The 23,687-nt window shown below is 33.9% G+C and overlaps 1 protein-coding gene across 20 annotated transcripts in view; it reads left to right on the forward strand.

The window, feature by feature from the left end:
- BCAS3 (BCAS3 microtubule associated cell migration factor) overlaps nucleotides 1–23,687 on the forward strand; it is a 569,848-nt gene that overhangs the window by 121,317 nt on the left and 424,844 nt on the right. For all 20 annotated transcript variants that reach the window (XR_011493725.1, XR_011493724.1, XM_014856948.3 and 17 more), the window contains exons 8-9: nucleotides 18,416–18,523; nucleotides 21,767–21,843. Coding sequence is in view for 18 of the 20 variants with exons in the window: in XM_014856948.3 (XP_014712434.1) it covers nucleotides 18,416–18,523; nucleotides 21,767–21,843 (185 nt within the window). In the remaining 2 variants the exon portion in view is untranslated. The remainder of the gene's footprint in view (nucleotides 1–18,415; nucleotides 18,524–21,766; nucleotides 21,844–23,687) is intronic.

Genomic DNA, 23,687 nt, shown 5'->3' on the forward strand with positions numbered 1-23,687 from the left:
GACTTTATTTTTTAGAGTAGTTTTAGATTCACAGCAAAGTTGAGCGAAAGCCACAGAGGTTTTCCATTTACTCTCTTCCCCCATACATGCATAGCCTTCGCCACTATCAATATCCACCACCAGAGGGCTACGTTTGTTACACTTGAACCTACATTGACACATTATCATCTCCCAAAGTCCATAGTTTATATTAGGTTTCACTCATGGTGTTGTACATTCTATGCGTTTGGACAAATGATCAATGACATGTATTTACCATTATAGTATCTTAAAGAGTAGTTAATTGATAACAAGTAGTTAAGATTGATGAATTAATTCTTTTCTTAGTTCTTAACTTGATTCTTTTAACAAATAGTGCTACATTCAGCTTATAACGATAAGCCAGACGTAGTCTCTGCCCTCCAGAAACTTACATAGTTCTTTTGAGTGAAAGGGCTTATAAATCTGTGAAATATATAGATGATATTAACTAGATTTGTTTAGTTCCTTTGTTTGTATTCCTACATTAATAATGTTTTAACATCTCCAAATGATTTAAAAAAATACATGAAAAATTGTGAGGATTGGCAGACAATTACTTTCCTTGTTTGTTAGAATAAACTCAGTTTGTTTGTTTTAAATTCTATTGTCATTGTCTTTGGAAATGTTGGAATTTTGTTTTTCGTGCTTCTCCCCAAAGCCCCTCAGTACATAGCTGTATACTCTAGTTGTGAGTGCCTCTGGTTGTGCTATGAGGGATGCTGCCTCAGCATGGCTTGATGAGCGGTGCCATGTCCGTGCCCAGGATCCAAACTGGCAAACCCTGGGCTGCTGAAATGGAGCTCATGAACCCAACCACTCAGCCATGGGGCCGGCCCCAGAATTTTTTTTTTTTACATTTTTAATTTTTTTTTTCTTAAGATTGGCACTTGAGCTAACAATGATGCCAATCTTTTTTTTTTTTCCTGCTTTTCCTCCCCAAATCCCCCTAGTGTATAGTTGTATATTTTATTTAGTTGTGAGTCCTTCTTGTTGTGGCATGTGGGATGCCGCCTCAACATGGCCTGATGAGCGGTGTCATGTCTGCGCCTAGGATCTGAACCTGTGAAACCCTGGGCTGCTGAATCAGAGTGCACGAACTGAACCACGTGGCCATGTGGCTGGCCCCAGAAATTTTTTAATAATGTGGATCATTAATGTCATTTACAAATGTCTTATATGTATATTATTATGAATTGTCATGCATTATTTTTGGATGGAGTTATGCCCTTGTAGTAGCTTTAAAATAAAATGTTTCCTATGTGTTAGGGTTTTAGTTATGATAACCTCAGCATAGTTATGTACTGCTTCAAGTTAGGTAATGTAGAAAAGTAATTAGAACTTGTTTCACTTATACCTCTTTAGTCTAATTAAAACCAGTTGGGAGGTTTTAAAATGTCATAATTCTTATTGATGTTTGTTGATTTACTTAATTGGGGAGAGCAGATACCTGGATTCTTAATTTGGGAGATATATTTGACAGGCTGACAAACTTGTACTTAATGTTATTGGGAAATGAGACTTGATAATTTCTTGGAGACTTGGAAGATTTTGCTGTATTCTCAAATGATTGTTCTTGAACTTTGTTTTCCTTTTATTTAGTAGAAATTTTACTTTTCTTAGCAGACATCAGAAAAGTTAAACTTAGATTTGGATGGTAAAGCTCATATTAGTAGATATGTATTTAATAAATAGATCTAACAAAGGATTGGAAACTAGCTGTTCCAAATATTCATAACTTTATTTAAGCCCTTTTATATTCAGCAGATTACCGTGCCTCCTACTTGACTAGAACTTTAATCCAATCTATTTTGGAATTGCCTTAGATTCTTTCTTCTCTACCTCCAAACTTACCTATACCTATATTAGAAGAGAATACCTACTCATGTGTAATGGTTCTGATCACCTAACATTTATTTCTTCAGGAGTGATGATGGGCAAGAATATGTTCTTTCTTGAATATCTTCAATCTTTTTTTAAAAAAAAATGACCACATATGTGTTTCAAAGTATATGAATTTTCAAAATACGTGAAACAATATTACAGCTGAAAGGAAATTAGAGAAGTCAACAATTAAAGTTAATTAACACTCCTCTTTTAGTAACTGATAGAACGAGGAGATAGAAAATCCGTCAGAATATAGAAGACGTGAACTACTATATCAAATTTTTTTTTTTTTGAGGAAGATTAGCCCTGAGCTAACATCTGCTGCCAATCCTCCTCTTTTTGCTGAGGAAGACTGGCCCTGAGCTAACATCTGTGCCTATCTTCCTCTGCTTTATATGTGGGACACCTACTGCAGCATAGCTTGCCAAGCTGTGCCGTGTCTGCACCCAGGATCTGAACCAGCGAACCCCAGGCCGCCAAAGCGGAACGTGTGAATTTAACCACTGTGCCACCGGGCCAGCCCCTACTGTATCAATTTGACTCAACTAATATTTATAGAATACTATATCCACATACTTTTAAGTGCACATAGGACATTCACCAAGACTGATCATGTGTTGAGTGATAAAGCAAGTCTCAGTAATAGAGTATGTTTTATAACCACAATGCAATTAAATTAGAAATCAATAACAGCCAACTCTCTGAATAATCTGTGCAATCTTTGGAAAAGGGTCAAGCAGAAATCATGAGAAAAAAGAACAGATTTTTAACAGAATGATTAAAAAACCCCCACATATCAAAAATTTAGGATACAGCCAAAGCAGAGACAGAGTGATATTTATAGCACTAAATGTTCACATTTGAAAAGAAGAAAGATCTAAAAACTTTCACCTTAAGAATCTAAAATAGAGGAGCACGTTTACTTAAAATAAGAAAAAGAAAGAAAATAACGAATGGAAATCAGTGAAAGAAAATAGACAAACAAGAGAGAAAATCAATTAAGACAAAAGCTGGTTCTTTGAAAACATCAATAAAATTGATAACCCTTTAGTGAGACTGATCAGGAAAAACAGAAGACACAAATTACCAATATCAATAATGAATGAAGGAGCATCACTACAGATCTTATGGTCATGAAAGGATAGTAGGCAATATTATGAACAACTTTATCTTTGAAAAACTTACGTGAATCGAACAAATGGAAAACCTAGCTCAGTGACAAGTAATTGGTAAGTGAAGAATAATCAGAATAATGTTGCAGGGCTGGCCTGGTGGCGCAGTGGTTAAGTTTGCATATTCTACTTCCTGGCAGCCCAGGGTTTGCCAGTTCAGATCCCGGGTGTGGACATGGCACTTCTTGGCACGCCATTCTGTGGTAGGCGTCCCACATTTAAAGTAGAGGAAGATGGGCACTGATGTTAGCTCAGGGCCAGTCTTCCTCAGCAAAAAAGAGGAGGACTGGCAGTAGTTAGCTCAGGGCTAAACTTCCTCAAAAAAAAAAAAAAAATAATGTTGCTATGGAGCAGTTGAAAATTGTAAACAGATATTTCACAATTATATAATTTAGTAAACTAATTTTCTCTAGGAAAGAAGAGCACAAAACATAAATACAAGAAGTCAGGAGGATAGGGTGAGATAGTGAGAGATATGACCTATAGAAAGAAATAGAAGGGGGAAAAGCCCCCAGAAATTGACAACAGAATTGATGAAGAAATTGGAAGTCACAGAGGGGAGAAGAGATAGGAAACTGAATAAAATGAGAGATAGCTTAAATAAAATGGGAAGAATTAGAAAACTCGCATAGTTCCCAAATAAAAGAAGCAAAATAATGCAGTGGAGGAAATGTCAAATATCAGAATGGTTAATCCCAAGATACATCATTGTAGAGTTCCTATATTTCAGAAACTTGGGCCCACCTCATATTCCCCTACAACAACTGAAGCAAGATGCATGAGGGGGCCGGCCCTGTGGCGGAGTGGTTAAGTTCACGGGTTCTGCTTTGGAGGCCCAGGATTTCGCCAGTTCAAATCCTGGGCACGGTTATGGCACTGCTCATCAAGCCATGCTGAGGCGGCATCCCACATACCACAACTAGAAAGACCCACAACTAAGAATGTACAGCTATGTCCTGGGCAGCTTTGGGGAGAAAAAGGAAAAAAATAAAATCTTTAAAAAAAAAATGACCCATGAGAAAGACACACTAATGCAGCCCAAATACACTAGAAATCAATAACTAAATCAGGGGTCAGTAAAGTTTTTCTTTTGCCAGATAGGAAATGTTGTAAAGCTCATCGGACCATATGGTCTCTGGCAGCTACTCAACTCAGTGGTAGAAAATAAAAAGAAAGAAATGGGTGTGGCTGTGTTCCAATGAAACTAGTAGTGGGGGTTGGATTTGGGACATAGTTTACATGTATGTATCTCTACTTTACATGTATCTCTACTATACACTGTATACTTTGAAAATTTTTCCTAAATAAAATTTAAGTGCTGTACTTATGAATGGTTTTTAGTGGACAGAGACTGTGTAGGCATAGTGGAAAATAGTATCGTACATATATAAGTTATATATATGTTTACATTATTCATATTTGGATATATGAAGTAAACTGCAGACTTTTCTTCTTTCCTGTAACATCTCTTCCATAATTTGAATTTCCATTGCATTTCTTTTCATTGTGGTATAGTAAACATATTTTCTTTAACTTTATTTTCTATTTTTTTTAAAAGAAACCAGCTAATTATTTTGAAATCTTCTTGAAGGCAGAGTATTTCTAACTCATCTTTGTATTTAATTGCAACTAATAGAAACTTATTTTTAAAAATACAATGTATTGTATTGTTGCCTGCCTCTCATCTAGTATGTGAGATGAGCATCCCTATTGAAGAACATCTGATTCCAGCCCCAATCCTAACATGACCTCCTATTTTTATGTGGAGATTTTACTTAGTGTCCTGCCTGGTTACCTCCCCATGTGAAAGCATCATTAATACTTTCTCAATTTGTGGGCGTGTTGGAAGGTTTAATTACCCAGTGTTTATTCAGAACCTTGTAGAAGAAAAATGTTATTATTTTCTAGGCACATCGCAAATTTAACTTTTCTTATGGTTGCGTTTCCATTTTCTTTGCTCTTTCTTTTTAATTACTTAATAAAAAATGCAAGCAACTGGCTTTTGTTCTTTAGGAGCTGAATAAGAATACAAATAATGTAATACTATCAAAAATTTTCCTCTTATATTTAAAGGATTAGATTCAGTAACACATGTTGAAGGTTGTGCAGCTTTTTCCTATTTAAAAATAAATGTTTCCATGCTTCTTGCAATTTGTGGTAGATTTAAAATGTCTTTGCTATTTTGTATTTCACTTATATATGCACATTCTTCGAAAATGTCACTTTCTCAAATACTTTGTTCCGCTTTTCCTAATTTTGGTTCAATCTGTTAAATATCATGAATAAAAATAATAAAAGTCTTTGTAAAGGAAAATAGTATTAATGTTTAGAATTTTCAAATCATAAAAGTCATATTTCACATTGCTTTAACATGATGCTCATTGTATTGCATTACAAAAAAACTATTTTGAAAACATAGTGCAGGGTAAGAAATGGCTATGATTCTAATAAAATACATGAATATAAAGAAAAAAACATACTGTTATAAAAATTAAAAGTAGACTCTGAGACTCAAAACTTAAGTATTTTTGATAGAGAGTTATAAACTGGTGTTTCGGAGTTAATTTAATACTGTATTATTTGTCATTCTTGTTTTCCATCGAAAATAAAAGATAGTGTTGCATCTACCTAATGCACCTCTTTTAGGTGGAGTTTAAATTTCAAAGATAAAGTATTAGGTCACCATCATCATTCCTTCCTGCATTATTAAAAAAAGCCACACAGAACACTAAAGTACTCAACAGTCATACTAAGTCTTCACAAAAAGCCGAAGATACCTAGTTCATTTCTCATTTCTTAGATGCTGATAATCTATTTTTTGACATGGGAAAGTGATTGTTGATTCTTCCATGGAAAGATGTACTTCAACAGGAATACTTAACTGGACATGCTTAAAAATCTTATTTAATTCCTATTCCAATTCATGCTCCTTTTAGTAGTTCATTTGGCTAGGCTTCACTGTATTGTTAAGTTTTTCATTACATAATAATTGTTGGATCTGAAACAGACTCTCAGAGTATTTTCCCATGTTTACAACATGTATAGTATTATTTGTACATGAAATGATTCTGGAGTAGCGGATTGAGATTTCTGACAATCACTTCACCGTATGATGTGGTTATGTACATTTGATCAAATCTTTTAACTGCGTAACCACAATTCATTAAGAACAAATTGCTGATATAACTTAGGAAAACTAAAATAACTTTTTGATTAAAAGTACTTTAATGCTCAGTAGTTTTTCAGGTTTATATTTTGCAAACTGTCTCTATTGTCTTAATACAGGTAAGTTAGGATACCAACAGTTAGTGTGTTACAGAAGAACATGAGAAATAGAAGCCCACTCAGATTTGTTTCAGAATAGTTTATATTGGTAAAATTTTGTTGTTAAAAGTAGATTAGTTTAACATAATTGTCCATATACTACTTTAAGGAAAGAAATTAATTTGATAGATTAAAATAGTAAAGAGTAAATCATAATTTCAGTTACAATGCTGAAATTCAATCTTCAAATATAGTAAGTGAAAAGGCAACCTTATGTTATTTTGAAGTGGTAAATGGCAGAAGGACTTGAAAATAATTTTAATGAAGCATAAAAAATATTGTAATATTTAAAAAATGTCTTTGTTTCCCAAAGTTTCATTCTGTGTTCTGTTCTCTTGGTTGCATACTTCCTATTCACTTCTTTATCAGCTTTTTCTGTCAGTCTAGTTGAGTGTGTATACACAGATGCCTCACTGACTGTCGTTTAATAGTATCCCCATGTTCCTCAGACTGGATAATGATGTGAATTCATCATTAATGTATCGTGCAGGTATCTTCATTGTCCTGAAACTCCTCTGTGCTCTGCTTCTTCATCCCTCACTTTCCCTCTACCCCCTGGCAAGCACTGATCTTTTTTCTGTCTCCATAGGTTTGCCTTTTCCAGAATGTCATATAGTTGGAACTTCATTCCTTTTTAAGGCCAAATAAAATTACATTTGTGTGTATACAGCAATTTGTTTATGCATTCATCAGTTGAGGGACATATGGGTTGTTTCCACTTTGTGGTTGTTATGAATAATACTAATATGAATGTTCATGTACATGTTTTCGTGTGGACATATGTTTTCATTTATCGTGAGTATACACCTAGGAGTGGAATTGCTGGGTCATATGGTAATTCTATGTTTAGGTTTTTGAGAAGCCACCAAACTGTTTTCCACAGCGGCTGCTCCCTTTTACATTCCCACCACCAGTGGACCACGGTTCTACTTTCTCTATGTTCTTGCCAATGCTCTCTCTTCTCTGTTTTATTATGACCACCTAGTAGGTGTGAAGTGGTATCTCATTGTGGTTTTGATATGCATTTCCCTAATGACTACTAATGTTGAGGATCTTTTCATATGTTTGTTGGCTATTTGTATATATTCTTTGGAGAAATATCTATTCACATCCTTTGCCTATTTTGCAGCTGGGTTGTTTGTTGTCTTGTTGAATATTAAGAGTTCTCAATATATTCTGGATATGAGGCCCTTATCTGATACATTATTTGCAAATATTTTCCCATATTTTTAGATTGTCTTTTCACTTTTTTAATAATGCCCTTTGATGTATTTAATGTTGATGTAATCCAGTTTATCTATTTTTTCTTTTGTTGCTTGTACTTTTGCTGTCATATCTAAGAATATTGCCAGATCTAAGATCATGAAGATTTACCGCTATATTTTCTTCTAAGAGTTTTATGGTTTTACCTTTTATATTTAGGTCTTTAATCCATTTTGAGTTAATTTTTTTTGAAGAAGAAGATTAGCCCTGAGCTAACATCTGCTGCCAATCCTCCTCTTTTTGCTGAGGAAGACTGGCCCTGAGCTAACATCTACGCCCATCTTCCTCTACCTGATACTTGGGACGCCTGCCACAGCATGGCTTTTGCCAAGCGGTGCCATGTCCGCACCTGGGATCCAAACCAGTGAACCCCAGGCCACCGAGAAGCGGAACATGCGAACTTAACCGCTGTGCCACCGGTTTGCCCCCCGTTTTGAGTTAATTTTTATTTATTATGTAAGATAGGAGTCCAACTTCATTCTTTTGCATGTGGACTTCCAGTTTTCCCAGCACCATTTGTTGAAGACATTGTCCTTTTCCCATTGAATAGACTTGGCACCTTTTTCAAAGGTTAATTGATTGTAGATGTATGGGTTTATTTCTGGACTCTGACATCTGTTCCAGTGGTTATATGTCTAATGTTGTGTCAGTATCACAGTGTTTTGATTAATGTAGCTTTGTTGTAGTTTTGAAATCAGGAAATGTAAGTCCTCCAAGTTTTTTCTTTTTCAATCTTGTTTCCCTATTTGGGGTCTCTTGCAATTCCATTTACTTGTAGGTTGACTTTTCACTTCTGCAAAAAAGGCCCTTGGAATTTTGATAGAGATTGCATTGCTATTTAAATGAAACCAGTTTCTTATTTTCTCTTTTTGATTAATAATTGCTGGTTTATGAATGTTAATATTATACTGTGTGACTTTCCTGAATTTATCAGTTCTAGTACTATTTTTTAGATTCTCTGGGATTTCTATATATAGGATTATATTGTCTGTGAATAGAGACAGTTTTACTACTTTTCCAATTTAGAAGCTTTTTATTTTTTTTCTTGCCTAGTTGCTTTGGCTAGATCTTTCAATACACTGTTAAATAGTATTGACAGTGGGCATCCTTTTCTTGTTACTGATCTTAGGGGGAAAACATTCCATCTTTTGTCATTGACTGTAATAGCTGTTTCATAAATGCTCTTTATCGTATTTGGCAATTCCCTTCTATTTTTAGTTTCCTGTGTGTTTTTATTATGAAAAGATGTTGAATTTTGGCAAATGCTTTTTCTGTATCAGTTGAGATGGTCTTTTTTCCCTCTTATTCTGTTAATGTGGTGTTAATTAAGAATTTATTTAATGCCACATATTTGTGATGTGGTGATTGTTTAAGAGGTTACTGTTTAATTCAACTTATTTGTGAATTTCCAATTTTCCTTCTGTTTTTTGATTTATAATTTCATTCCAGTTTGGTTTGAGAGATTGTTTTCATTGTTTTTAAATTTACTGAGACTTGTTTTGTGGCTAACAAATGGTGTATCCTGTAGAATGTTCCATGGGCACTTCAGGAGAACGTGTGTTCTGCTATTGTTGGGTAGTCTTCTGTAAGTCAGTTTAGTTGATTTATAGTGTTGATCTTAAACTGTGTTCATTTTCTTCATTCTTTTTTCATTTTGTTTCTCTGATGTATAATTTTAGTTTTCTTATTTTCAAGTTTGTGCATTCTTTCTTCTGCCTATTCTGATATTCAGATATGTTTTTGAAACCTTTAGTGCATTTTTCATTTTAGTTATTGTACTTTTTAGTTCTATTATTTCGATGTGATTCTTTTTTAATAGTTTCTAGGTCTTTATTGATACCCTCAATTTGTTAATTCCTCTTTTTCCTGTAGTTTTTTTCTCTAGTGTCTTTTAGCTCTTTGAGCATATTTAAGACAATTTATCTAAATTCTTTGTATGGTAAGTCCAATGTCTGGGTTTCCTCAGTGTCAGTTTCTGTAGATTTATTTTTGTTTTATAAATGAGCTATACTTTCCTGTTTCTTTGTATCCTTGCAATTTTTTTGTTGAACAGTGAACATTTTAAATATTATAATGTGGCAGCTCTGAACATCAGATTGTCCCCCGTCCCCAAGGTGTGCTCTTTTTGCTTGTTGAGGCCTGCAGCCATACATTGTTGAGTGACTTTTCCAAACTTTTTGTAAAGACTGTATTTGGTGTTTTGTGTGATTATTGAAATCTTTATTATCTCAGCAATCAGCCAGTGACCTGACAGAGATTTTCTTAAACACCAGGAACCAAAAAGAAAAGTTATAACTTTTGCAAATTGGCTCTGAGCTGGGACAGTCCTTGAGTGTTTGGTAATAACATCTACAACTCTGCCTTAGCCTTCATCTCTGGCTTGTGCAGAGTAAAGATTCAGCCAGAGGGGCCAGACCTGTGGCCAAGTGGTTAAGTTTGTGCGCTCCACTTTTGCAGCCCAGGGTTTCACTGGTTTGCATCGTGGGTGCGGACATGGCACCGCTCATCAGACCATGCTGAGGTGGGGTCCCACAAAGCACAACCAGAGGCACTCACAACTAGAGTATACAACTATGTACTGGGGGGCTTTGGGGAGAAGAAGAAGGAGAAGGACAGGAGGGGGAGGGGAAGAAAGATTGGCAACAGATGTAAGCTCAGGTGCCAATCTTAAAAAAAAAAAAAAGACTCAGCCAGAGATGCAAAGTCACAGTTCTTTGTTGAGCAAATGCCTGGCTGTGGGTATGCATGTTGTATTCTTGATTCCCCAGTATATTATTCAGTGTACACACAAACACACACATGTGATTTTCATTTCAATGAATTGACTTATGTGATTGTGGGGCTGGCAGGTAGGAAATAGGGTAGGCTGGTAGGCTGGAAACTGTCAGGCAGGGATTGATACTGCAGTCTTGAGGCAGAATTTCTTCAGTAATGTGTATTTTCATAAATTGAATCTCTGTGTTCAATTCTTTTTTGTCTGCTTTCTTCCATTTCATCTCTTTTATTCATTTACTCTTAATTCTGGAAATGTTTCTGAGATTTGTCCTATACTTCACAGATTCAATTTTCTGAATAAATGTTGGATTTCATTAAAATTAAATATTTCTGCTTTTCAAAAATACTGTCGAGAATGAGAATACAAGCCACCGATTGAGAGAAAACACTTGCAAAACACATATCTGATAAAGGACTGTTATACAAAATATACAAAGAGCTTTTTTTAAAACTCAACAATAAGAAAATCAACAACCTGATTAAAAATTGGGCAAAAGACCTCACGCCAGACATGCTATACACATATCAAATAAGCATTTGAAAAAATTCTTCATATCATATGTCATCAGGGAAATTCAAGTTAAAAGAACAATGAGTGGGGCTGGCCTGGTGGCCAGGTGGTTAGGTTCACGTGCTCCGCTTCAACTACCCAGGGTTTCGCCAGTTCAGATCCTGGGCGCAGACATGGCTCTGCTCATCAGGCCATGCTGAGGTGGCGTCCCACATGCCACAACTAGAAGGACCCGCAACTAAAAATATGCAGCTATGTACTGGGGAGGAAAAGGAAAAATAAAATCTTTAAAAAACAAAACAACCACAAAAAACGAGATACCACTGTTTACCTATTAGAATGGCCAAAATCCAGAACACTGACAACATCAAATACTGGTGAGGATGTGGACCGATAGGAACTCTCTTTCATTTCTGGTGGGAATGCAAAATGGTAAAACTACTTTGGAAGACAGTTTGGCAGTTTCATACAAAAGTAAACATATTCTTCGCATACAATTCAGCAATTGCCCTGCTTTGTATTTACCCAAAGGAGTTGAAAACTTAACGTCTGCTCAAAAAACTGCATGAGTATTTATAGCAGCCTTATTCATAATTGCTAGAATGTGGAAGGAACTAAGATATCCTTCAGTGGGTGAATAGACAAATAAACTGTGGTACATCTGGATAATGGAATATTATTGAGCACTAAAGTTAAATGAGCCATTAAGCCATGAAAAGAAATGGGTGAAACTTAAATGCATATTACCAAGTGAAGGAAGCCAGTCTGAAAAGGCTACATACTGTATGATTCCAACTATACAACATCCTGGAAAAGGCAAAACTATGGAGATAGTAAAAAGACCAGTGTTTGCCAAGGGTTAGCGGTGAAGGGGGGATGAATAGGCACATCGCACAGGATTGTTAGGGTAGTGAGACGATGCTGTATGATACTATAATGTTAGATACCTATCAATATAAATTTGTCCAGACCCATAGAATGTACAACACCAAGAGTGAGCCCTAATATAAACTATGGACTTTGGGTGATTATGATGTGTCATTGTAGGTTCATCGATTGTAGCAAACGTTCCCCTCTGGTGGGGGACGTTGATAATGGTGTAGAGTATGCATGAATGGGAGCAGGGGGTATATGGAAAATCTCTCTACCTTCTGCTCAGTTTTGCTGTGAACCTAAAACCACTCTAAAAAAATAAAGTATATTTAAAAAAAATTTAAAATGTGATGAAAAGGATTACAGAGAAACTAAGAAATGCTGAAAATGGGCAAGATATTTAGATGAAAATGTTTAATGTTTTCTTCTTGGTGTTTATCTTCTATGTTTATATTTTCAATATTTTTCCCCTTAAGAAATTCAATTTAACTGTTTTGTTTTTTAGTTCATAATTGCTTAATTTAGCTGTTTCATTTTCAGTGATGGAAGCTTTTTAAAAATTTTGCTCTTTAAATAGTCGTAGTCAGCCCTCTCCACTGAAGTGAATGAACTGTATAAATTCCATACCTTTGGCTGTGGGAGGACTTTTCCCTCCCTAATAAAAGCTTAATGAGTTCCTTTATGGGTGTAGGTCACATGTACAATACGTAACAGTTCCGATACAAAATTTTTGAACATATGTCCTGGGTTACTCACTATTAAAGTTACTTAGGTAAAGAAAAGGTCAGTTAAGGAGAATTTGCATTCATTTCTATTTTATATTAATCATGAAAAGTACAAAAAAGCTTTATTCTATGCATGTTAATATCTATATATTAGAAAAACAAAGATGCCTGGGCACAATTTAGAGTTCTTTGACCAACCGTCTAATAATACAAATTGCTTCATTCCTGCTTTCCTTCCAACCTCTGGTGTTTGCTTGCTGTGGATTCAGTTTCATTCTAAATTGTGCTCTCAACATTTCTATGTGAAACTTTTTTCCCTTAAAGTATTAGGTTTATCTTAAAGTGAAGCTTTATGTTTAGATATCAGACGCAAACCTGTAAAAATGTTAACCCATTTGAGCTGTAGAAATCTAATGAGGACTCATTCTATATCCACCTTTCTTGTAGCACTGTTTGGTGTATACAGAGCAAAGTAAACGCTGGTTTCATGTCTGTATGTTTCAGTATAGCTCGCATCCTTTCTGTTAGGGGGCCTGCATGCTGCTGATGTCATGGAAAGCTTTCTCATCAGCCTACCCATGAGGAAAATTAAGATTGTCTTGCTGTGTCTCAGGGAAATGGTTACGGCTTTTAAAAAGAGAGAAAATAGAGAACAAAAGGATATGTCAGGCGTGTACACAACTGTGTTATTGGCAGATAGCGTGACTCCTTTATGAATGTGTGACTTTCTGAAAAGCGCTTATTTTAAAGAATTATCTTTTTCTGTTAGGCATTGAGTAAGAGATTTTTTTCCATATATAAATAGAATTTTCAGTTCTACCAAGTCTTGTGTAGTCAACTCTCCACTGAGCCTTCATAGCATTTGTTTTGTCTACTTCTATTGAAGGCTTTCTTCAGGAAGAATCTCAGTTGTGACATTGTATGAATGCCAGTGAAATGATCAGAATTCAAGTTTCTAGTGTACTGTGGCTATAATGAGCTGCTAATTGAAGGTGACAAGCTGTTTTTTCCTTCCCAGTTGGTCTGGCAAAATGTTAGATTTCATTCGTTATTAACTCATTGTTATCTCAGCAGAGGACTGGATTAATTAGTTGGGAACATTAAGAAAAGAATTTTTGCCTTGTGTCAGTTTTGAGATTGAAGTTTGGCTTTTACTAGATTCTCCCCCACTTCCAGTTTTGCCAGTTGTATACAGTTGTGTAAGTACCCACCATAATTAAGACACCGCCACATTTCCATCGCCCGCGAAATTTCTCATGCGCATGTTATAGATTCCCTTCTTCTCTGGCCCCTGGCAACCACTAATCTGCTTCCTGTTATTATAGTTTTGCCTTTCTAGCTTTTGCATTGAAAGAGACTCATACAGTATGTAGACCTTTATGTTTGGGCTTTTTTTCTACTTCATAATGGTTTTGAGATTCATCTATTTTGTTGTGTGGATAATTTGTCCTTTTAAATTGCTGAATAATATTCCGTTGCATCAATATATCACAATATATTTGTCTATTCTCCTCTTGATCAATATTTAACTGTTTTTATTATTATGAATAACAAATTACCTAGGTGAAGAGTATGTTTAATTTATAAAAGCTGATAAACTATTTTTCAAAGTAACTGTATCATTTTGCATTCCCAACAGCTATGTATGTGAGTTTCAGTTACTTTGCGTTCTTGTATTACCAGTCTTTTAAATTTTTGCCATTCTGGTGAATGTAGTGGTATGCCTTAGTGGTTTTATTATGGTGATTAGTGACGTTTAATATCTATTCAAGTACTTAGTTGTTATCTCTACATCTTTCCTGATGAAGTGTCTTTTAAAATATTATGGCTATTTAAAAAATACGTTGTGTGTATCATTATTATTGAGTGATAGGATTTCTTTTTATATTCTGGGTACGAACCCTTTGTCAGATATCTTTTGAAACTGTTTTCTCGTAACATGGGGCTTGCTTTTTCATTTTTTTACCTCTGTATTAAAAAGTAAAAGTTTTAAATTTTGGTGAATTCTGTGTTGTCAGTTATATCTATTCATTCATGCCTTTCCCTGTTTAAGAAATAGATTTTTCTGCTATATTTTCTTCTAGAAGCTGTATAGTTTTGGTTCTTATGTTTTTAGATCTATGAATTATTTTGAGTTAACTTTTATATATAATATAAATTACAGGAAAACTTAATTTTTTCCACGCAAATATCTAGTTCTTTTAGCAATATTTGGTCAAAAGACTGTCCTTTCATCGTTTAATTCTGTGACACCTTTGCTGAAAATCAGTTGGCTATATGTGTGAGTTTGTTTACGGAGTCTGTGTTCTGTTCCCTTGATCTATGTATCTATGCTCAGACAATCATACTATCTTTTTAAAAAATTGAGATGTAGTTGATGCATGACATTATATTAGTTTCAGGTGTACAACATAATGATTTGATATTTGTATGTATTGCAGAGTAATCACCACGATAAGTCTGGTTAACATCCATCCCTACACCCACTCATAGTTACAATTTTTTTTCTTGTGATGAGAACTTTTGAGATCTCTCTTAGTAACTTTTAAATATATAATACAGTATTGTTAACTATAGTCACCATGCTGTACATTACATCCCCAAGACTTACTCATCTTATAGCTGGGCATTTGTACCTTTGACCACCCTCACCATGTCACTTACCTCCCACCCCCTACTTCTCACAGTTATCAATCTGTTCTCTGTATCTATGAATTCAGTTTTTAAAAAAATTCCACATATAAATGACATCATACAGTATTTGTCTTTCTCTGTCTGGCTTATTTCACTCAGTATATTGCCCTCAAGGTCTATCCTTATTGTCCCAAGTGGCAAGATTTCCTTCTTTTTTATGGCTGAATAATGTTTCATTGTATATGTGTGTGTGTGTGTGTATGTGTCACAGTTTCTTTTTTTTCCTTCTTCTTCTTCTCCTCCCCAAAGACCCCAGTACATGGTTGTATATTTTAGTTGTAGATCTTTCTAGTTCTACTATGTGGGATGCCACCTCAGCATGGCTTGACGAGCAGTGCTGGGTCTGGACCCAAGATCCAAACCAGTGAAACTCTGGGCTACCAAAGTGGAGTGCGTGAACTTAACTACTTGGCCATGAGGCTGGCCCCCACATTTTCTTTATCCATTCATCTGTTGATGAACAGTTAGGTTGCTTCCATGTCTTGGCTATTGTAAATAATGCTGCAGTCAACATGGTAGTGCATAAATCTTTTTTGAGTTGGTCCTTTTATTTCCTTCAGATAAATACCCGTAAGTGGAATTGCTGGTCATGCATATGGTAGTTCTGTTTTTAATTTTTTAAGGAGCCCTCCTTCTGTTTTCCATAGTGGTTGCACCAATTTACATTCCCACCAGCAGTGCACAAGGGTTCTCTTTTTTTCCACATCTTCGCCAATATTTATTTCTCATCTTTTTGGTGATAGCCATTCTAACAGTTGTGAGGTCCTATCTCATACTATGTTAATTGTTGTAGCTTAACAATAAGTCTCATGTATGTAAAGTTCCCCAATCACGTTCTGTAAATTTTCATACAGATTTTAAAATTAGCTTGTCATTGTTAAGTAGGAGTGATAAGAGCAGACAGTTTTACCTGGTTCATGATCTTTTGGGGAAAATGTTTATTCTTTCATCTGTAGGTTTTTTATAGATGGCCTTCATCAGGTTCAAGAAGTTCTCTTTCATTCCACAACCTTTATTCCTGAGCTAAATGCCTCATCTGGTTTTGTGTTGCTGGATTTGACTTGTTAATATTTTGTTGAGGAATTTTTGGTGTAAATTCATGAGACATATATATATATGTATCTGTAGTTTCTTTTCTTGTGAAGTATGTTTAGTTTTCAGGTGTTACTGGCCTCATAAAATAAGTTGGGAAGTGACTACTCTTCTACCTTAGGAAAGAATTTGTGTAGGATATCTAAATCTTTTTCTTTAAATGATTGATAGAATTTACAAATTTTTGAGTATTTCTTCTTGAGAAGTTTTAAATTATAAGTTTAATTTCTTTCATAGATACTGGAATATTCAAATTATGTTTCTTTTTAGTTTGGTTTACTTTGTTTTTAAAGAACTAGGTCTTAGTTTCATTTTTTTTCTTTTGTTTACTCAAGTTTTATTTTGTTGATTTCTTCTTGTATTAATTCTGTCATTCTACTTTCATCGGATTTAACTTGCTCTTCGTTTCCTACTTTCTTAAAGTGGAAACATTGCTCTCTTCATCTGTTCTAGTGTCAAGAACACAGTGTCTTAATTAGTATACCTTTACAATATCAGCCTTACCATGTGGAATGTGTGTCCATGTCCATTTTAGAAGGAAGTCTCATTCCTGGTAGATTTAAAAAAAAAAATTTATTTTTATAGCAGTAACATTGGATTATAATGTTATATAACTTTCAGATGTGCATCATATTATAATTCTAATTCTGTGTTACATCATGTTCACCACCCAAAGACTATTTGTAATCCATCACCACACATATGTGCCTAATCACCCCTTTCACCCTCCTTCCTCCCCACTTCCCCTCTGGTAACCATCAATCCAGTCTCTGTTGCTATGTGTTTGTTTGCCGTTGTTTTTATCTTCTACTTATGAGTGAGATCGTATGGTATTTGACTTTCCTCCTCTGACTTATTCACTTAGCATAATATTCTCAAGGTCTATCTATGTTGTCACAAATGGCCGGATTTCATCATTTCTTATGGCTGAGTGGTATTCCATTGTGTGTATATACTACCACATCTTCTTTTATCCATTCCTCCCTTGATGGACGCCTAGGTTGCTTCCAGGCCTTGGCTATTGTGAATAATGCTGCAATGAACATAGGGGTGCATGTATCTTTATGCTTGTGTGTTTTCAAGTTCTCTTGATAAATACCCAGCAATGGAATAGCTGGACCATATGGTAGATCTATTCTCAATTTTCTGAGGAAACCCCATACCATTTTCCATAGCGGCTGCACCAGTTTACACTCCCATTCTGGTAGATTTTTGATTAGAGTTGAACTTTTATCAGTTTAGAAAGTCTGTCGTCCTGTGATATATACTTCCATTTATTCTGGTTTTGTTTTGTTTTTGTGTAAATATATTGAAATATTTCCTTATCTTTAATCCAGTATATTCGATATTCATATATTCAACATATGATCTGTTTTAAAATTTTCTTTATAATTGTTTGTCCTTAACTTATAAAAATACAGGTACTGTTATCTAATGATCTTGGTAAATCCACATATTATTTTGAATGGTTTATCTTTGTTGTGGTGTTGGCTGTATATGTATTTCTACTTACAGATTTCTTTCGGGGGAGGGGGTTATACTTATATAATCAAGTTCTCAGCAAATAATGACAGGTTTATTTCTTCCGTGTAGTAATTTGTTTTCTTGCCTTATGCACCGGACCTTCCATACTCTGTTGAATAGAAGTGGCAATAATGAGTATTCTTGTCTATTTCTTGATTTTAGGATGAAAACTTTCAGTATTTTACCATTATGTGTGATTGCTAGTTTTTGTTTGTTAGTTTTCAGATTGGTATCCTTTATGAGGTTAATGAAATATTTCTTATCATGAGTTGGTTTTTAATTTTATCAAATTCCTTTCTGCATTTATTCAGATAATTTATGATTTTTCTTTTGTATGGTACTAATTTGATGACTCTGTTTCATTTTTTTCTTTCCCTAAGTTTGCATTCCTGAAATGAGTTGATTGGAATATATTATGATCTTTTTTAATAGTTCAAATCAACTTGCTTATATTAATAAGAGCTTTTAAGATTATGTTAATAAGAAAATGTAGAGTAGAGTTTACTGGCCCTCTCACCTAGTTAAAAATAATGGCTTTTGTCTTTTTTTTTTTTTAGAACAAGTCCACCTTACTGTTGTGTGGATCTATATTCACTTCGTACTGGGGAGATGGTCAAGTCCATTCAGTTTAAAACACCTATCTATGATCTCCATTGCAACAAGCGGTAAGCATTTTTTCATGTGCCTCTGGTACAGGGTAACATACCTCCTGGGCATGTAGAGCTCTACCAATATCATTGACTATCTTCGATTTATTTTTTAAACGTCACAAAACACCTTCTGAGTTCTGACAAATAGAGTAGCCCTTAGGATTTCTTAATGAATGTTTTCAGACTTCTAGTCTTGAGCCATTAGTGAATTGTGAATTCAGTCATAACCAGCATTTCAAAGCATAACCATGTTCAGTGAGTCAGAACCAGCATTTTAAAAAATGAAATAGAAAAGAATAGAAAGTATCTGAGCAAACAAACAAAGGTTCAGTATTGCTTTGAGGAACCTTTTTATATGTATCATATAACTTCTTAGTATATATAATGTATGTACTTCTATGTCGTTACTGATTTATGATGTGAAATATAATTTTCCTGTTAGCATTCATCAAAACACCAAAAAAGGCTTTTAAGTGTTCTTAATCCTTAAGACTTCGCAGTGGAGCTAAAACAGGCACTAGAAGATTTTCCTTCTTTAAAACCTATTTTGTTAAAATCTCTAGGAAAATGTTCAGATCTGGGTTGAACTTCTACTTGACCTAGTGATAATGAAGAATTAATTTATATAACCACAGAACATTAGAGGAGAAAAGGACCTTAAGAATCTTCTATTACTCAACACGTTCCTTTTACATTTGAGGAGACTGAAGTCCTACAATGGTAAATGTCTTCAGCAAGGTCATGAATGCAAACTATAAATCCTTTATCTCATCAAAAAGCAAACACATGGAACATGGAAAACGAAATATTTTTTGCCATCTCAATATAAAGCACATTTTATAGTAAAAGACTCTAAGGTTAGATTTTAAAGGGATATTTCAAAAAGTGACTCAGGTAAGTTGAATGTAATCCAAGGATAAAGACAGCTGACAAATACAAACTAAAGTAAAAAAACACATGAGCTATGATATTAATGATGAGAGTATTTGAACTCAAGTACAAAATCATTAAACAGGACAAAGAAGAGGAGAGTGTGCAATTCGTAATGAAGATCTAATTATTATGCATATTTATACTTCAAATAATATCAAACTCAAAATTATAGGAAGTAGGAGAAATACTCATATTATTACTGGGATAATGTCATTATCCAGTGACACATCAAATTATTCAAAGTCAACATTATCAAATGGATGGATCCAGTAGGTAATATATTTAACTTGAAAACCTGTAATGATAGGTCTCCTTCAAGTGTTCTTTGTGCTGTCATAAAGTAGATTCCAAAGAGAAACTTGAAGACGTTTGAAAAGGGAGATAAGTACAAATAGATTTTTGGGTCACAATTTACTTATATTACAAATACATGAATATACTAGAAAATAGAAAAACAGAATCAAGTTAAATTTTTTGGAAAGTTTTTCTTGTATTATTTTTTCAAACTGTTAAAAGGGCTGTGAAGCACAAAATTGTTTTTTTCTTCAACTCTGCACTTGTTCCAAGTACTGTGTTTCTGGATAATGCTCTTGAAAATACAGTTAGGATTTACTTTTCTTACAGCAAATATTTTTGTCTTTCTGTCTTTTAATTTTGGCCATGAAATAATGAAAATATTTAACATTCTAATAGATAGAAATTACCTTGAAAATTAAGAGAGTTTATTTTTTCATAGTCATTTGGTGTCCTCATCACAAGTAATTAATGATTATGAAACTTGTGAGTAGGAATAAAAGCAGATAGAAGAGTGATTTATGAATATGAAATATCATCAATGAAAAGTGGAAATGAAGTTCTCTGGATATTTGTTTGAGGTAGCAAAGGTTCATATTTTACGTGAATTTTTTTAAAAGGAAAACTATATGAAGATATGTTCCAACAAAAGATCTGTTGATTTGGATACATTATGTAATTTTTTTTGGAATTGATTTTCCAATTAGAAATTATATGAGTTCAAATGTGGCGAATGCTAGAGGAAAAACTATCGTGTAGATTTCAAGATGCTGTGTAGACTTTATAAGATATCAAGCCTGATTCACCAGGTCTTTGGTTAATTTTGCATTTGTTTTTGCAAATCAGATGTATGGCATAGTCTTTTGAACTTATCAATATTCATGATAAATTAAACTTTCCTTGTGGAAATCATTTTGTTACTGTGTTTTGGGGAGGGACTGCTGGATTATATCTTTTTCATCTCTGATTTGTCTTTTCTGCATTTGCTCTCATTTGGGTTTGTCACCTTGTTATTATGGATTCCCTCAGCCCTTTAACCTGGGTCTGATGATTGGTTGGTTTCTTCTGTTAAGTGCCACGATGGAATCATTTATTATGTGTTGTCAGCAGTGTTAAGGATTTTGTTCTGCATCAGTAAATGAACAAGATTAATAAAGCATGCATGTTAAATACAACATTTTTTTCCTTATGCATCATTAACATCTGTTACTCAGATTTACCTTCCCCAAATTTTGAAAAATATACTGAGTATGTTAAATATTTAACAACAATTATAATCTTTTATTTGGTTCTTTAAAATAACTTTGAAATTTGGTATTTATATTAATGTCCTACAAGGAGCAGTACTCTAAAATATAGTTTATAAAATAGCTTCATTTCAGATGTGTTTTAGGAATTTTGATTTTGAAAAAATTATAACTAAATTATTTTCCTAATTATGTATAAATCTTGGGTTCTGGGAGAAATATAGTTTATACAGATTCTGATTAAATTTTAATATATTGAGTCAATCAGAAAAGACTCATTTACACTGAATAATAGATATCTGAGTTTTCTTTCTTCCCTTTATTTTTTGCTCGTCTTGGGAAATTCAGCAATCATTTTAAATGACAGGTTACGTAAATCTGTTTTATGTTTAATTCCATGACTTTGAGCCAGCACTGGAAAAACACTTTTAGTAAATAGCCAGCACTTTATTGATCTCATACATTCTTAATGAAGATAGATTTATTTGATTTATAATGAATGAAAATAAAATTTTATTTAGAGGAAAATGACTTTTTGAGGTGTAATTTGTTCTCCTGTCACTTTTCTCACTGTATCATTTCTATCTTGATTATATTGAGGATTTTGTTACATTTTTACATTTTAAGTGGCAGATATTTCTAGTCTAAATGTTATAAAAAATGTTTAATTTTTTAAATTGCATTGGTAGATACTTGTTTCAATCTAGATGATTTAACTTATTTATGGTTCAATTTATAGAATTTCATGTTCACATTTTCTTTTATTTTTTCCCTCTAATTTTAGGATCCTCGTCGTTGTGTTACAGGAGAAAATTGCTGCCTTTGATAGCTGTACTTTCACAAAAAAGTTTTTTGTGACAAGTATGTACCAACTTGATTTGTTTCCTGTCATATGCATATGAGTTTATACTATTTACTTGATAGAATCAGGAAACTAATTGTAATCCTAGCATCAGCATGTCATGGGTATTCAGTTATTAGGATAGTCCTGTGTTTCTGGGGATGTCGTATTTAGTACTATAATTTTATGGTACGTATTTTCAACCCGCAACACATTTTCTTCATATTGTTGAGCAAGCTTTGTACTATATTGCGTAAGTTTCTCCTTATTTATCCTCCTTGAGTAGTTGTAGTTAATGTAGGTTCATGTAGCTATGTTATACTTTCAAAGCAGTTGTTAAATTACTTAATTAACATAACATACTTGAGAAAGTAACTGGATTATCGTACATGAGGGATTTGAAACTCAATGAAATGTCTCAGTCTCTCTCCTCCTCTCCCTCCTTCTTTCTACCACCTCTCACAACTTCTACTACTGCCCAGAAGTGCAGAAATAAGCATAGAATGGATACACACACAAAGAGAAAGAAAGAGATTGATGTGGTTTTTTTTTTTAAGCAATTGACTCATGCACTTGTGGGACCTGGCAAGTCCAAGATTAGTAGGGCAGCCCAGATGGATAGAAATTACAGCAGGAGTTGAGTCTGAAGGAAGTCTGCAGTTAGAATTTGTTTTTTTTTCCACTACAGTCTAGTAAAACAATAATTCCCACTCTTGTCTTATGTTTTAGCTTTGTCAACTCACCATCCAAACTATAGCTAATTTACCAGAGAGTCTGATATGTATATGCTACAGAAATAGTTCTCTTGGCACAGATCTCAGTTTTATTATGACTAGGGAATCCCAATCATATTGCTGCATCTTCTGAAATATTACACCTATTTTCACACTTATTCATTAGATGTTTACCTAATATCTACCATGTATTAAGCACTGGGTAGTTGACATTATTCCTTTCTGTAAGAGCTCATATTCTTGATATAATTAATACATTAGAGTCTATACATAATTGTATATATTATATACTATGTTTTACACTATATGTAACAATATGATAATTAATTATAACACATATTTATCATTTTGTAGACTGTGAAGAATACAACTCATCTCCTTGAGCTTGTAATCATTTCATCAGAGATCACAAAGATAATAACAGAGATCCTGTTTCATTGAGTTATTTTTTGTTTTATCACAAAGCCTAATGTACACCATTTACAGATTTCCATTAGTATCTCCAGCACCTAGGACGTTGGCTGGCGCAGTGTAGCTCTTGTTAACTATTTCTTGAACGAATGAATACGTGAACCCAATTATCAGTCATTTATTTTGTGCTGATCAGAAATTTATTGATACTTTAATAATTAATAAATGTACATAAGTACAATACATGTCTTATTGTTATATCTCTATGTTAAATAAATTAAAAGTTTTGGGGGAGCATGTATTCGTTAATAATATCTTCATTCACAAGTGTAGTATATACATAATATGGGAAGCTTTGGATATTGCATGGCCTGTTTTAGTATAATTATTCTTTGTTCTTATCCAGGTCTTATGCATTAATATATTATATTATATTTGTATTACTTATAATTAAAACAACTAGAGAAAAAAGCCTATCTAAGGAACCATGTATGAATCTATCCATTTCTTCCAAGTATGTGGGTTACAGAGGAGTGAATCAACAGAGGATGAATATTGCAGCCAGATTCAGATGCTGCGTTTTCCTGAGCATTTGTCTTTACCTCTTATCAGTAGTCTTCTGCTGTTCATCATTAATCAAAGATATGTATCTTGGCTTCTGCAAAGGCAGACATCTCTGTTATGGCTTTATTTTAATGTTACACTTAGAGCCTGTTTTT

Source organism: Equus asinus, chromosome 13 (assembly GCF_041296235.1).
Source record: "Equus asinus isolate D_3611 breed Donkey chromosome 13, EquAss-T2T_v2, whole genome shotgun sequence".
Classification (NCBI taxonomy): Eukaryota; Metazoa; Chordata; class Mammalia; order Perissodactyla; family Equidae; genus Equus; species Equus asinus.